The sequence below is a fragment of the Phodopus roborovskii genome, unplaced genomic scaffold (assembly GCF_943737965.1).
Source record: "Phodopus roborovskii unplaced genomic scaffold, PHOROB, whole genome shotgun sequence".
In the NCBI taxonomy this organism is placed as follows: domain Eukaryota; kingdom Metazoa; phylum Chordata; class Mammalia; order Rodentia; family Cricetidae; genus Phodopus; species Phodopus roborovskii.
Window position 1 is genome coordinate 20,299,515 of NW_026126407.1, and position 12,222 is coordinate 20,311,736.

The following is a 12,222-nucleotide window of genomic DNA, read 5'->3' on the forward strand; positions in this document are numbered from 1 at the left end:
ACAGCTCTAGAAGCTATTAAAAAGGGTGCCTTAACCCAGACAGGAAAACTGAGCCTTGTGCGTAAAGGTCATACAGTGAATTACTGACTGATAAGGAACCCTAGTATCTGTATTCTCTTCCCAAACACTTCATACAGCACCAAATGAAGTAACTTATTGCAGATAAAGAGGAAGGGGTACCTCTCTTTCTATGAAAATGATCAGGCCAGGAAACTGGCAGATGGATCCTCTTCCTACTAGCTTTTGTGGGCGTTAGGATCTATACGTAATTTTCTTCTCCAAAGGCCTAATAAGTCTCGGAACAAGTGTAAAATGACGTGTGCGCTCATTTTACAAATGAGAAAGGTCAGGTTGGGAGTTCTCACAGAAGAGTTTCGAGACGGCCTTGAATCAATTTCTGCCCTTGGAGTCGTTCTGTAGTCTAGCCTCCTGCTTCTTACCTTCCTAAGGACTTGCCTTGAAGTGGACGCGTCTCTTGGTTGCTAGGTAACCAAGCACCGCCACTCTGTTGCTAAGGGGAAGTCAGGCAATAAATATCCTGGGTGAAAGTTGATGTGTCACGTGATCACATTTCTGGGCGGCGAAATGCTTCTAACACCAACCAGCCTTGAAGAAAACAAACGTCTCTCCAATCAGTACCGTCAATGCTCCGTAACTTCTAGTTACGCTTTCTTTATTTGGATAATTGACATACCTTTTATCCAATCATAGTAAGGATTCTCTAGACTGACTAATAGGCTGATGAATCAAAATGAAGGACCACTCGTTTGGAGGCGGGTCCAGGGGGGCTGTGCCGCTAGGCTGACGGGGACCCCAATGACTTAGCTTGCTTCGTGCCCAATCAAACGTTGCGGGGTGGGTGGGACTTCACGGAGAGTGGCGTGCCGTCCAATCGGAGGCTGGCTAGGTAGACGCTGCCCAATAGAGATGCACCCAGAGGGCGAGGTCAGGCCGGCGCTCGGCGTTCCCGAGGGTGGGGCGGGGGCAAGTGTCAGTCAGGGCAGAGCGCGGCGCGGGCAGTGGAGACCCGCGGCATACAGGCATCCGGGCTGGAACGAGGCCTGCAGAGATGGAGTTCCTGCTGGGGAATCCGTTCAGCACCCCTGTAGGGCAGTGTCTTGGTAAGGCCGCGCGTGGGGCAGGCGTCGAGTGAGCCACAGAGCGGCTGGCCGGGCTGGTGAGGTCCGGGGCCTCCTCCCGGCACAGATACCACTTCACGTGCGGGTTGGGCCTCTGCCAATAAGTGGTGTCATCTCAAAGGTGGACCGGGCATCCTTGTCACGAGGCCTCTGCCTGACGCTGGTGCCACCTCACCCTTCCAGGAGGCTCTCTGGAGATACAACTTGGACTCTGAGAGGCCCCTTGCATCCCTACCCATCAAGGCCCAGCCTTTTCAAGTCTCTCCCTAGAAGTAATGCCCATGCTGGTCTGCCTACCCTTGCGTATTGGGAGATGTCACTGCGAGCTGTCTTCTTCAGGCATCTCGCTGCTTCTGCTCCCACGGCTTCTTTCTCCCAGTCTTTGTGGAATGTCACTTCTTTCTTCCATCCTCGTCCCTACTCATTGGTACCAGTGGCTCTGTGGCTGGGCAACTTCCCAGAAAATGTCCCATGCTGCACGACTTCTAATTTGAGCTGCAACTCAGCCAGGCTGTAGGAGGGACTGGGATGGGGGAGGCGCTCCGGGAAGGTGACTGTCTTGGCAGGGGGATGGCATGGCTGCAGAGCCTCCTAGGAAAGAAGGGAGGCCGCCCGTGCTGCTTGTTGATAAGCACTGCACTGGAACCCGGAAACTTGGACTCTCGTAGTGACTTTGCCCGGGATTCTCCTCTTGACCTCGTTCTCTTGTCTGTCATACCAGGTGTTTAGGGATAAGATGTGGTGGGACATTCCAATTTATCAAGTTTTTAACCTTCCTTGTTGATACTCAGTGTTCCTGACATTGACTCTTGTTCCCCCAAGACTGAAATCTTGCTGGTAGTACAGTACTCAGGTCACCTGTCAATACTGTAAGGAGCCAGAGATGCCACATATGGAAAAGCACAGGCAAAGCGGCCACTGTGAAGTTTCCTTACTGAAAAAGCTACGTGCAGACCGGGGCATAGTTCATTGGTAGAGCTAACTAAGCACACAGAAAATCCTAGATTTGATCTCCAGCATTGCAAATAATAATAATAATAATAATAATAATAATAATAATAATAATAAAAAACAAGCAATTTGGTTTTTCACCCAAGGCAGGAACTTATGCCAAGGGATCTGTCAAAAATGCTGATTAGTGTCTTTTAAGACTATGTTTTAGAGCCAGAGTACTGGCTCACTGGTTAAGAGCACTGGCCGTTAATCCAGGCTCAATTCCCAATACCTGCATAGTGGCTCACAACTGGCTGTACTTTCAGTTCCAGGGGATTGGTTGCCCTCTTCTGGCCCCTTTTATATACATGGCATGTAAATGGTGCACAGACATACAGGCAAACAAAACACCCACACACAAAATGTTTAAAAATTAAATATTAAGCTGGTTCAGTATCTTGTATGAACAGGGATCTGTACTGTCCTTTGGGTCTGACTAGTCCAGGCAGTGAGGATTTGCTTATTCTCTGCTTTGCATATGAATTTTTATCCTACTTTCCAGACGTTAGAGTGGCCTGTGAACTTACCGAGGCCTCTTCTGTTGGTTGCATGGCATTTTAGGGGCATTCTGTTCTTCTTTGGTCCAGTGTCTTTTGTAAGTGACCATGGATACTGGGGGCCCGAAAGTCTTTTCCCACTTCTGTGACACTTTGTTTTCTGTTGCCTACTCCAGTATCGCTCTAGTGTTTTCAATTTTATGTGTTTGTTTTGCCTTCATGTATGTCTCTACACCACTTGTGTGCTTGTGCTCACAGAGGCCAGAAGAGGGTGTAGGATCCCCTGGAACTGGAGTTAAAGACAGCTGTGAGCTTCCATGTGAGTGCTGGGAATAAAACCTGAGTCCTCTGGAAGAGCAGCAAGTGGTCTTAACCACTCAGTCATTTCTCCAGACTCCCCTCTCTTTTTGAAAATATTCTATTTTATTTGTGTGTATGTGTATATGCATGTGTCTGTGTGAACGTATACATACATGTATGTGTATGTGGGTGCCTGTGGAGTAAGGCATTGAATCACTTAGAGCAAAATTATGGGCATTTGTGATCTGTCTGATGAGGGGTGCTAGGATCCTGTTTTGCCCCTGTCTTCAAGTGTTATTTTACTGCTGTCCAAACTCACATCTCAATCCAGTGTTGAGTTCAAGCCAGTGAACTTGAGGGTTTTATAGGGTTGGGGAATGAAGCTGGAAGGTATAAAGGGTAGAATGTCAAAAGGAGAAATAAGGAGTATAGTGGTATTTGAGTGGCCATAAAAAAATAAATATGTTAGATGTGACCTGGGTTGAATGGCCTTGGCTGTAGAACCCCAGATTATATGGTCCTCCTGAGCCCTAGTGTGACTGCTGAGCAGAAAGGAGGGAAGGATGGGGAGAGGCTTGTGTTCAGAGTGTGCAGTTTGAAGGGGACTATGCCTACCAGCAATTGGTATCTTTTCTGGAACATTGTAGAGACTAGGCCATCTCTGTGTTCACATCAGAATAATTAAGTCAGGGTTGTGTTTTCTATCAGAAGAGGCCATGTGATGGGACTGGTTTATGACCTGGGAAAGAAAATACTCTCCCCAGCCTTAGCCCTGTTATTGCTTATAAAAGACGCTTGAGGGGCTGGATCTTATTAAGAGCACATTTTGCTCTTGAAGAAGAAACAAGTTCAGTTCTCACTGTCCAATAGCAGGCAGTTCATGACCATCTGCAACTGCAGTTCCAGGGGATCTGACACCTTTTTTTTTTTTTTTTGCCTCTGTGGCATGCATGTGGCATATATACATAAATACAGGCAAACACACACATAGCACATAATAAATAAGTAAATCATAAAAAAATAAATTTGGTCATGAAGATGATGAAGGGTTTCTGTTGCTAGGAAGCCAATAGCCAGCAGCTAGGCCTTAGTTATTTTAGCTTGGAAAAATGATAAGTTGACATATTCTGTAGTATTCTGTAGTATCGTGGCAAAGAGTAAACCTGATTTTTGGCATTGTGATTTCTTTAACTATGTACATATGCTGGGAATGGTGGTACTTGCTGGTAATCCCAGGAGGAGAACCAGGAGGATCAGAAGTTCAAGGTCAGCTTCAGGTACATAGAGATTCTGAGGCTGTTGTGGCTACATGAGACTCTATCTCAAGACAACATCAGCTGGCTGGAGAGATGGCTCAGTGGTTAAAAGCACTGGCTGCCCTTCCAAAGACCCTGAGTTCAGTGCCTAGCAATCACATGGTGGCTCACAACCAGCTGTGATTAGATCTGGTACCTTCTTCTGGCTTTCAGGCAGACATTCAGGCAGAACACTGTATACATAATAAATAAATCTTGAAAAAAAAAAAGAGACACCATCAGCAACAATAATAAGTATGTTCTGGGGATGAGGAGAGGGTATACAACTACAAGGTTACTGCTTTAAACAGCATCTGGGACTGGAGAGGTGGTTCGGCAATTAAAAGCACTGGCTGCTCTTCCCACAGACCCTGGTTTGATTTCCAGCACCCACAGGGAAGCTCACAACTGTCTGTAACTCCTTTCTCAAGAACTCTGAGAGTCTTCTGGCACTGTGGATGCCACCAAGTATGTATGTGATGCACAGATATATTGTAGGCAGACTACCCATATACATACAAATAATAAATAGGTAAATCTCTAAATTATGTAATAGCAACTATGGGGCTAGCGAGATGGCTCAGAGGTTAAGAGCACCTATTATTCTTGTGGAGGACCCAGGATCGGATACCAGTACCCACATGGTGGCTCACAATTGCCTATAACTTTAATTCCAGGGGAACTGATAACCTATTCTCATCTCCATGGGCTCCTGCGTGCTTGTGGTGTACATACATGCATGGAGGCACATACACATAAACATAAACATTTAAGACAGTAGCTAAAGGCCATTCTACAAGGATCATTTTTTTCCTTCCAGCTGTTTTGTCATACGTTGCCCTTCCCACTTTAGAGATGAAGAAACTGAGGCTCAGAGGAGTGAAATGACTGCTTAGCTGGTCGGTGAGAGAGCCAGGAATTCTGGTCCTGGGGTTTGGGGCTTTGGGAGAAAACACAGCTGCCTGGACTGCTGATGAGCATTGGAGTTTAGAAGATGTCAGAAGAGGGTGGAGGACAGGAGTGGGTGTGTCCTCTGAGTTAGAGAAGGATCTGGTGAGCTTTGGGGGGACAACTGAATGAGCAGGGAGAGGGGAAAGGACATGGGCTTATCTGACAACCAGACTGAATGGAGAGAGGTGGCTGTGGGGAATGTGGTAAGTAGGGTCGAGTGACAAGATGAGGCTCTGCTTAGGGTGGGCAATGTCAAAGATAACTTTGTGTGTGTGTGTGTGTGTGTGTGTGTGTGTGTGTGTGTGTGTGTAGAGAGAGAGAGAGAGAGAGAGAGAGAGAGAGAGAGAGAGAGAGAGAGAGAGAGAGAGCTAGGATTGGAAGCCAGTGCTATGTGTGACTTTCATTAATTAGCTTCAACTTTTAGTTTCTAGACTTCATTTTCCATTAAGTCATTAGCTGCACATACCTCATACCTAAGTATCTTGGCCATTTCTAAGTATCTGTAAGGACCCAGGCCTTGGGAATAAGGTGTTTGTGGGGTTATGCATAAGGTGTTTGTGGGGTTGTGCTTGGACCCAGGGCCTTATGAGTGCTAGCAAGTGTGGTGTGCAGATATTTAAAAGCTACTATCAAGGAGCTATCTAGTGAGGAGAGAAAACATCCTCACTAGACATGTCCTGGGCTGGAGTGGCTGGTGACCTGTCTTGTTTGTCTTCAAGCATACCAAAAGAGGAAATCAGATTCCATTACAGATAGTTGTGAGCCACCGTGTGGTTGCTGGGAATTGAGATCAGGACTTCTGGAAGAGCAACCAGTGCTCTTAACCACTGAGCCATCTCTCCAGCCCCTGGAGAAATTTTTGTAGACTTCTAATGTGGTGCTGTTTGGTTCCATGCTTAGTCTGCCTGTGTGGTACTGGCAGCTAAGAACACAGCCTGACATAACTATTTGTGCATATCATGTACAGATCCTGTCTTTTGTTCTGGAAGGTGGTTGCTAGCTGAATGTGCAGCTTGGAGCTAAGAAGTGTGGGGAAAAATTAAACCAATTCAAGATATCTCAACCTTCTACTACTCAGAGTTGGATGAAGTTGAATGCATTGTATCAGGAGTTCTCCAAGTCAGGTTCATGGTATCCTTCAGGAGCCTGCCATTTTTCTTGTGTTGGTTAGAAATGTTTTGAGGTATTCAATTCAAAAATTATCTCTTTCCTTCAAAGTACTTTAGCCACAGACAGGAGGCAGATAGTCACTGAGTTTGTGTTTGGAGACTGGGTGGTGTTGGACAATGAAGTGCTGCCCAGTGTGTCCTGTGAATGGGAGATGACGAACTGTAGCATGCCTATTTATACCAAGAATAATTAGTTGTCCCTCTCAGTGTTGTAACAGTTGCACAAAACCCTTTGGCTTTATCATTTCATTTAGTCCTTGCAACTGTGTATGATACACAGGAGACTGAAAGGAACTTACAATATGCAGACTCTGCACAGAATATCATTGAATCCTCAGAACACTGGATTATTTGAATCTTGTCATTTCTGTTTCTCTTAAAGAAACCCGTGCTCTGTAAAACTAAGAGACATGTGTAGGCCAGTGGCAGAGCGAAGCTTGGCATTCACTCCTGGCCAGTGCTCACTTGGCACTTTTTGGACTCAGAATGCACAATTCATCAGCACTAGAACCCAGGCCTGCAGTGTCCCACTCTAAAAGTTTCTGAGGCAGGGTCTAGAGCTTTGTGTTTCTAATCATCTCCCTAGCCATGCTGCTGCTCTCGCTGGTACACTGTGAGAATCATTGCTATCGATGGGATGTTTGACTTCTTTTCATCTCTTCTTTAAACACTAAATATGGACTTAGGGTGATTATTTCAAATTCATCTATTTAGACCTTCAGTGGCTTTACATTGCCCACCTGTACATGCCAGGACATTCAATCAACAAAGAACTTGGACAGGTACCTAGATCATATAAGACAGAAAGTGATTGGGTAAGATGGGACAGGTTAAGGAAGGATGAAGTAAGAGAATAAGGGAGAGGAGAAGGATATTAATAAGAGTAGCTAAATGTTTTCTTTATATTATTTTTAAGTTCAGTATTAAATTCCTATGTACCAGAGGCTAAAATGCTCCTTGCATCTTACGGTCATTCAGTCTTCACAGCAGTGGTGTAAAGAGATCCTGTTATTATCTCTGATTTGCAGATGGGAACCATCAAGGCAACACAAAGATGTATTAACCTACTTAGGGTCCCGTGGCTAGTAGTGAGGGAGTTGGAATCTACACCTAGTACTCTGCCTCTAGGAGTTGCACTGGGCTGCCCTGCAGTTGCAAGAAGATCATTCTCCTCTTTTAGCATCAGAGCCCCACCTGTGCAGAGTGAAAAGGGGGGGGGTCCTACTAGCAAATTAGCTGCAGTAACACTTGCTCCAAGGTCAGGGACAGGGACACCCCTTATGATCCTCCTTCAGAAATGAAAGGTCACTGGAGTACTGGGACAAGGTCTGGGGTTCTGAGAACATTTATCCTTTATTGTCTGGATAGGTTATAAAACACCAGATTGGAAAGACATTAGGGGCCAGCTGCTCTTTCTCTTCCGCTGTTTAACACATGTAAGCAGGACCTCTGGGAGTGTCACCACCCAGGGCACTATTTGGGATAGTTCACATTCTCATATTACTGTGCTCAAAAAAAAAAAAAAAAAAAAAAAACCAACCAAAACAAAACAAAAAAACATTGGCAACCAGAGAAAATAGGAAATACAGAAAAATACAAAGGAGAATAAAATTTCCATCGTAACCTTCCTTCTTCCTTACTGATTCCTTGAGATTTTTCTTATTCTTGTCTTTTTTCATTCCTTGGAAAGCAGTATTAACTGTAGAATTAACTCTCAGCATGTTCCTGTATTATCTCCCGTACTTAGTATTGTCTGACTTTAGAACTGGGATGTCAGTGAGGGGCAGGGATAAACACAGTTCTGTGGGGAGTACAGCATGAGGGAAGTTACTCTTGGCCTGGCAGATAAATCCGTTTTTTGGCTGACCCAGTAGTCTGAAAGGATATAATAACATTTACATTTTGGGGACTAGGCCAGCTTTCTTTTATTCTTTTAAACTTTTATTATTTTATGTGTGAATCATGAGGTATTTTGCCTGAGTATAAGTCTATGCACCATGTGCATGCAGTGTCCAGGGAGATCAGAAGGGGTCATCAGATCCCCTGCAACTTGGGTTACAGATGCTTTTGAGCTGCCATGTGGGCGCTGGGGAGCAAACCCAGGCTCTCAGGAAGACTCAATCAATCTCAGCTGCTGAGCCTTCTCTCTAGCTCCCCAGCTTGGTTTACATTTTTCCATGTATCTTTTGTATGTGTGTATGAGTGTGGTTGTGTGCATGCCACAGTGCTCAGGTGGAGGTCGGAGGACAATGATTGGGAGTCAGTTTTCGTCAGTCATCTTGTGGGTTCAGGAATTGAACTTAGGTCCTCAAGCCTGTGTGCAAGTGACTTTATGCACTGAGCCATCTCTCTGGCCCTTGTGGTTAGAAAAGAGGGTTTATTCAAGCTAGTTTCAGAGTTGGCCCCTATTTAGTGTTCCTTTCTCCTGATAAAAGATTCTCTTTGATTTTCTCCATCTGAGTATCAAGCCTGCTACGCCCCTTTCTTCAAGCAGCCTCCTGAGAGCTTCCTTCTGTTTGTGGCATGATTTGGCCTTGCAACTCAGTGTTGTTTTTGCCAGGAGAAAAGCAAAATGTGTAAGTGTAGCCCAGTTTTTGTCATGCACTGTTTGCACTAACTGCTCAATGAAGGTACCTGTGTCCAGTCATTTTCTGTCTTTAAATCACTTTGTTAAAGCCGGGGTGGGGGTGGAGGTGGGGAGTGGGTGGTGGGGGTAGGAGGGTGGGGGGATGGGGTGTTGGTGGGGGGGTGGGGGTGGCACATGTTTTAAACCAGCACCTGGGAGGAGAGGCAAGTGGATCTTTGAGTCCAAGGCCAGCCTAGTCTCTCCCCCCCAGTAAAATGCCTATGATACAATTCATCATTTTGACTATTTTTATGCCTGTGTTTGTGAATGGAGACCAGAGGACAACCTCAGGTGTCACCCTTAGGAAGTGGCAGGGTCTCTCACTGGTTTGAAGCTCACCAATTATGCTAGACTGGCTGGCCTGTGACCCAGTGATCCTCCTGTCTTTGCTTCTCCAGTGTTCTTTTCTGTTTTTTAAGACAGGGTCTCACTATGTAGCTCTGACTGGCCTAGAACTAACTCACTCTGTGGACTAGGCTGGCTTGGAGCTAGTTCAGAGATTTGGCTGCTGGCCCTGGTGAACTTTAATGTAGGTTTGAGGGGTCAAGCATAGGTCCTTACATGACTGGGGTATTCCTTAGCCCCTGTTTAACCATTTAAATCCCTGGTACAGTGGTACCAGTGCTCATTTTTGTGGGGAGCATCACCACCATCTATCACTGACCACTTTATTTTGCAAATCTGAAAAAACATGTCCTGGGCCCTCTCCCTGTAACTGCCATTCTGTGTCGGACAGTATGAACTTAACTCTGTAGGAGTTTCATGTGAAGAACCATTCAGGATTTTTCCTTTTGTGTCTGTTTCACTTGGTGTGTTTCTCTCCCCTCCCTCCCTCCCTCTCCCCTCCCTCCCTCTCTCTCCCCCCTCTCTTTTTCTCTCTCTTTCTCTCTTTGGTTTTTTGAGACAGGGTTTCTCTGCGTAGCCCTGGCTGTCCTGAAACTTACTCTGTAGACCAGAGTGGTTTCAAACTCACAGAGATCCACCTGCCTCTGCTTCCTGAGCACAGGGATTAAAGGAGTGTGCCACCATCTCCTGGCCTCAAATTTTATTTATTTATTTATTTATTTATTTATTTATTTATTTATTTATTTTAGTTTTTTGAGACAAGGTTTCTCTGTGTAGCTTTGGAACCCATCCTGGAATTCACTCTGTAGTCTAGGCTGGCCTCCAACTCACAGAGATCCACCTGTCTCTGCTTCCCGAGTGCTGGGATTAAAGGTGTGTGCCACCACCGCCTGCCCCGGCCAAACTTCATTTTTTAGTTAGCAGGCTTCCTTGTGGCTTTTGTATATATATTTAGTAGATGACTCTTCCCCTACTTCTCCCTTTTCTCCATCTCCCTATTCTGCTTCTCTGCTTGAACTTTTCTACCCCCAATAGCCTCCCCAGTAGTACCCTTCTGTCCCAAAAGAAGTGCCATGTTTTTGTTTTTTAATTGTGCTGGAGTTTAACTCAGAGCTGGCTACTTAGAAGCAAAGAGGTAGTAGCTAAGGTTCACTGATGTATGAAGTGGGCATGGTTGTATAGGAATCAACCCAGTGGGGTCTGCATCCATTCCAAGCAGTCAGAAACGTAGGACTGAACAGAATTAGAGGATTCCCAGGTGGTGTGGGGAAAAGTCCACATTTTGGTGTGGAAAGTATTTGTGTGGGTAAAAACAGCACAGGCCTACTGCCTCTGGGCCTGTTTCCCCTATACAAATGAGAGGGTTAGGCCAAAGGAAGCCAGGGCTTCTTTATCTGGAACCCTCTAATTCTCTGAGTTGCTGTTTAGGCATTTCAGAGGTTGGGGCTGGAGGTGTGGCCTAGTGGTTAAGATTACTGGCTCTTGAAGGACCCACATGGTGGCTCAACTACTTGTAACTCCAGGTCCAGGGGATTAAAGTCCTCATCTGACCTCTGCAGGCTCCAGGCATGCCTGTGGTGTATACACACACATACATACATACAGGCAAAACACTCATACACATAAAAAAAAAATCTAAGAAAGAAGAATTTCAGAAGCAAACCTAAGAAACCAAGAATCCCTCAGGAAGCACTAGCAAAGTCAGCTTTCAAACTCCCCAGCCACACAATTTCCCAAGCCACATTCCCTTATTCTGACTAATGATCTGCCAGAACTATGATTTCTCCCTGGAGGAGAAGGGGAAGAAAAAGCATTCCTATCATGAGTCCCTGTTCTTGTTGCCAGCTCTGAAAGATTCACAGCCCAATTTTCTGAGATGAAATCTCTCTCTCAAGCTTCATGTAGTGGCTCACACATATAATCTCAGCACTCAGGAGTCTTAGGAAAGGAGATTATTTAGTTGGAGGTCAGCCTGAGCTACAGTGAGTTCAAGACTAGTCTAGGCTAGAGTGAGTTGTTCTCTACTTGAGTTAATTTAAAAATATAACTCCAAAGAGAATTTTTGATATGCTTATGAGACTACCAAGCTTGCACTTCACTAATGGTTAAAACAGCAGCTGACTCCTTTGATACAGCAGCTGACACAATTTTATAATCTAGTGTCTGCTTAAGTTCCTTCTCATCATCCACCCACAACTGCAGCTCCCTGACAAGCCCAGAGAGTGACCTCCACAGACCTTCTGGGTGGAAGGCCTCAGGGAGGTTGGAGAAGCACACTGTCAAGTCAGTCATCAGAAAACCTGTTGGGAGGAGGATGCTTGCTCACAGAATTCGACCAGGAAAGGTGGACCATTAATGGTGCAAGGACTGATCTGGATTTAAGAAACTATTCCTAAATTTCCAGGCATTGAAGTCATTCAGACATTCATTCACTCGATTGTACAAATAATCCCTGAGCTATGCAGTTTAGGAGTTAAGGGCACAGATTTTTGAGTTCTGGTCAAGTCCTTGAGGACAGTTTTTCAGTTCTAAGCCTAGGGTCCCTAGACAATAAAATATGAGTCATACCAGGCACAGTGGTATACACTGTAGTCTGTTATTTAGGTGGCTGGGTTGAGAGGGTCATTTGAGCTCAGGAATTGGAGGTAACCCTGAGTAGCATCAAGTCTGTATCTCTTAAAAACATACAAACAAACTCGGGTCCCCAACTCCTAGTCATCTTATCGATGCTGGGCATGAAGGCACATGCCTTTAATCCCAGGTAGGAAGACAGGTAGTCAGATTTCTATGAGTTCAGGGACCAGCCTGGTCTACTTAGTGAATTACAGACAACTAGGGCTACACAGTGAGACCCTGTCTCAGAAAACAAAAGAAAACAAAAGACATTACTCCAGATCATACCAGGAA

General features: G+C 45.3%; 1 protein-coding gene across 4 annotated transcripts in view; it reads left to right on the forward strand.

The window, feature by feature from the left end:
- Positions 1-952: 952 nt before the first annotated feature.
- The window catches only part of Tom1l2 (target of myb1 like 2 membrane trafficking protein), a 119,232-nt gene continuing 107,962 nt past the window's right edge, over positions 953-12,222 (forward strand). For all 4 annotated transcript variants that reach the window (XM_051180507.1, XM_051180509.1, XM_051180510.1 and 1 more), the window contains exon 1: positions 953-1,121. In XM_051180507.1, coding sequence (XP_051036464.1) covers positions 1,070-1,121 — 52 coding nt within the window. In that variant the 5' untranslated portion in view covers positions 953-1,069. The remainder of the gene's footprint in view (positions 1,122-12,222) is intronic.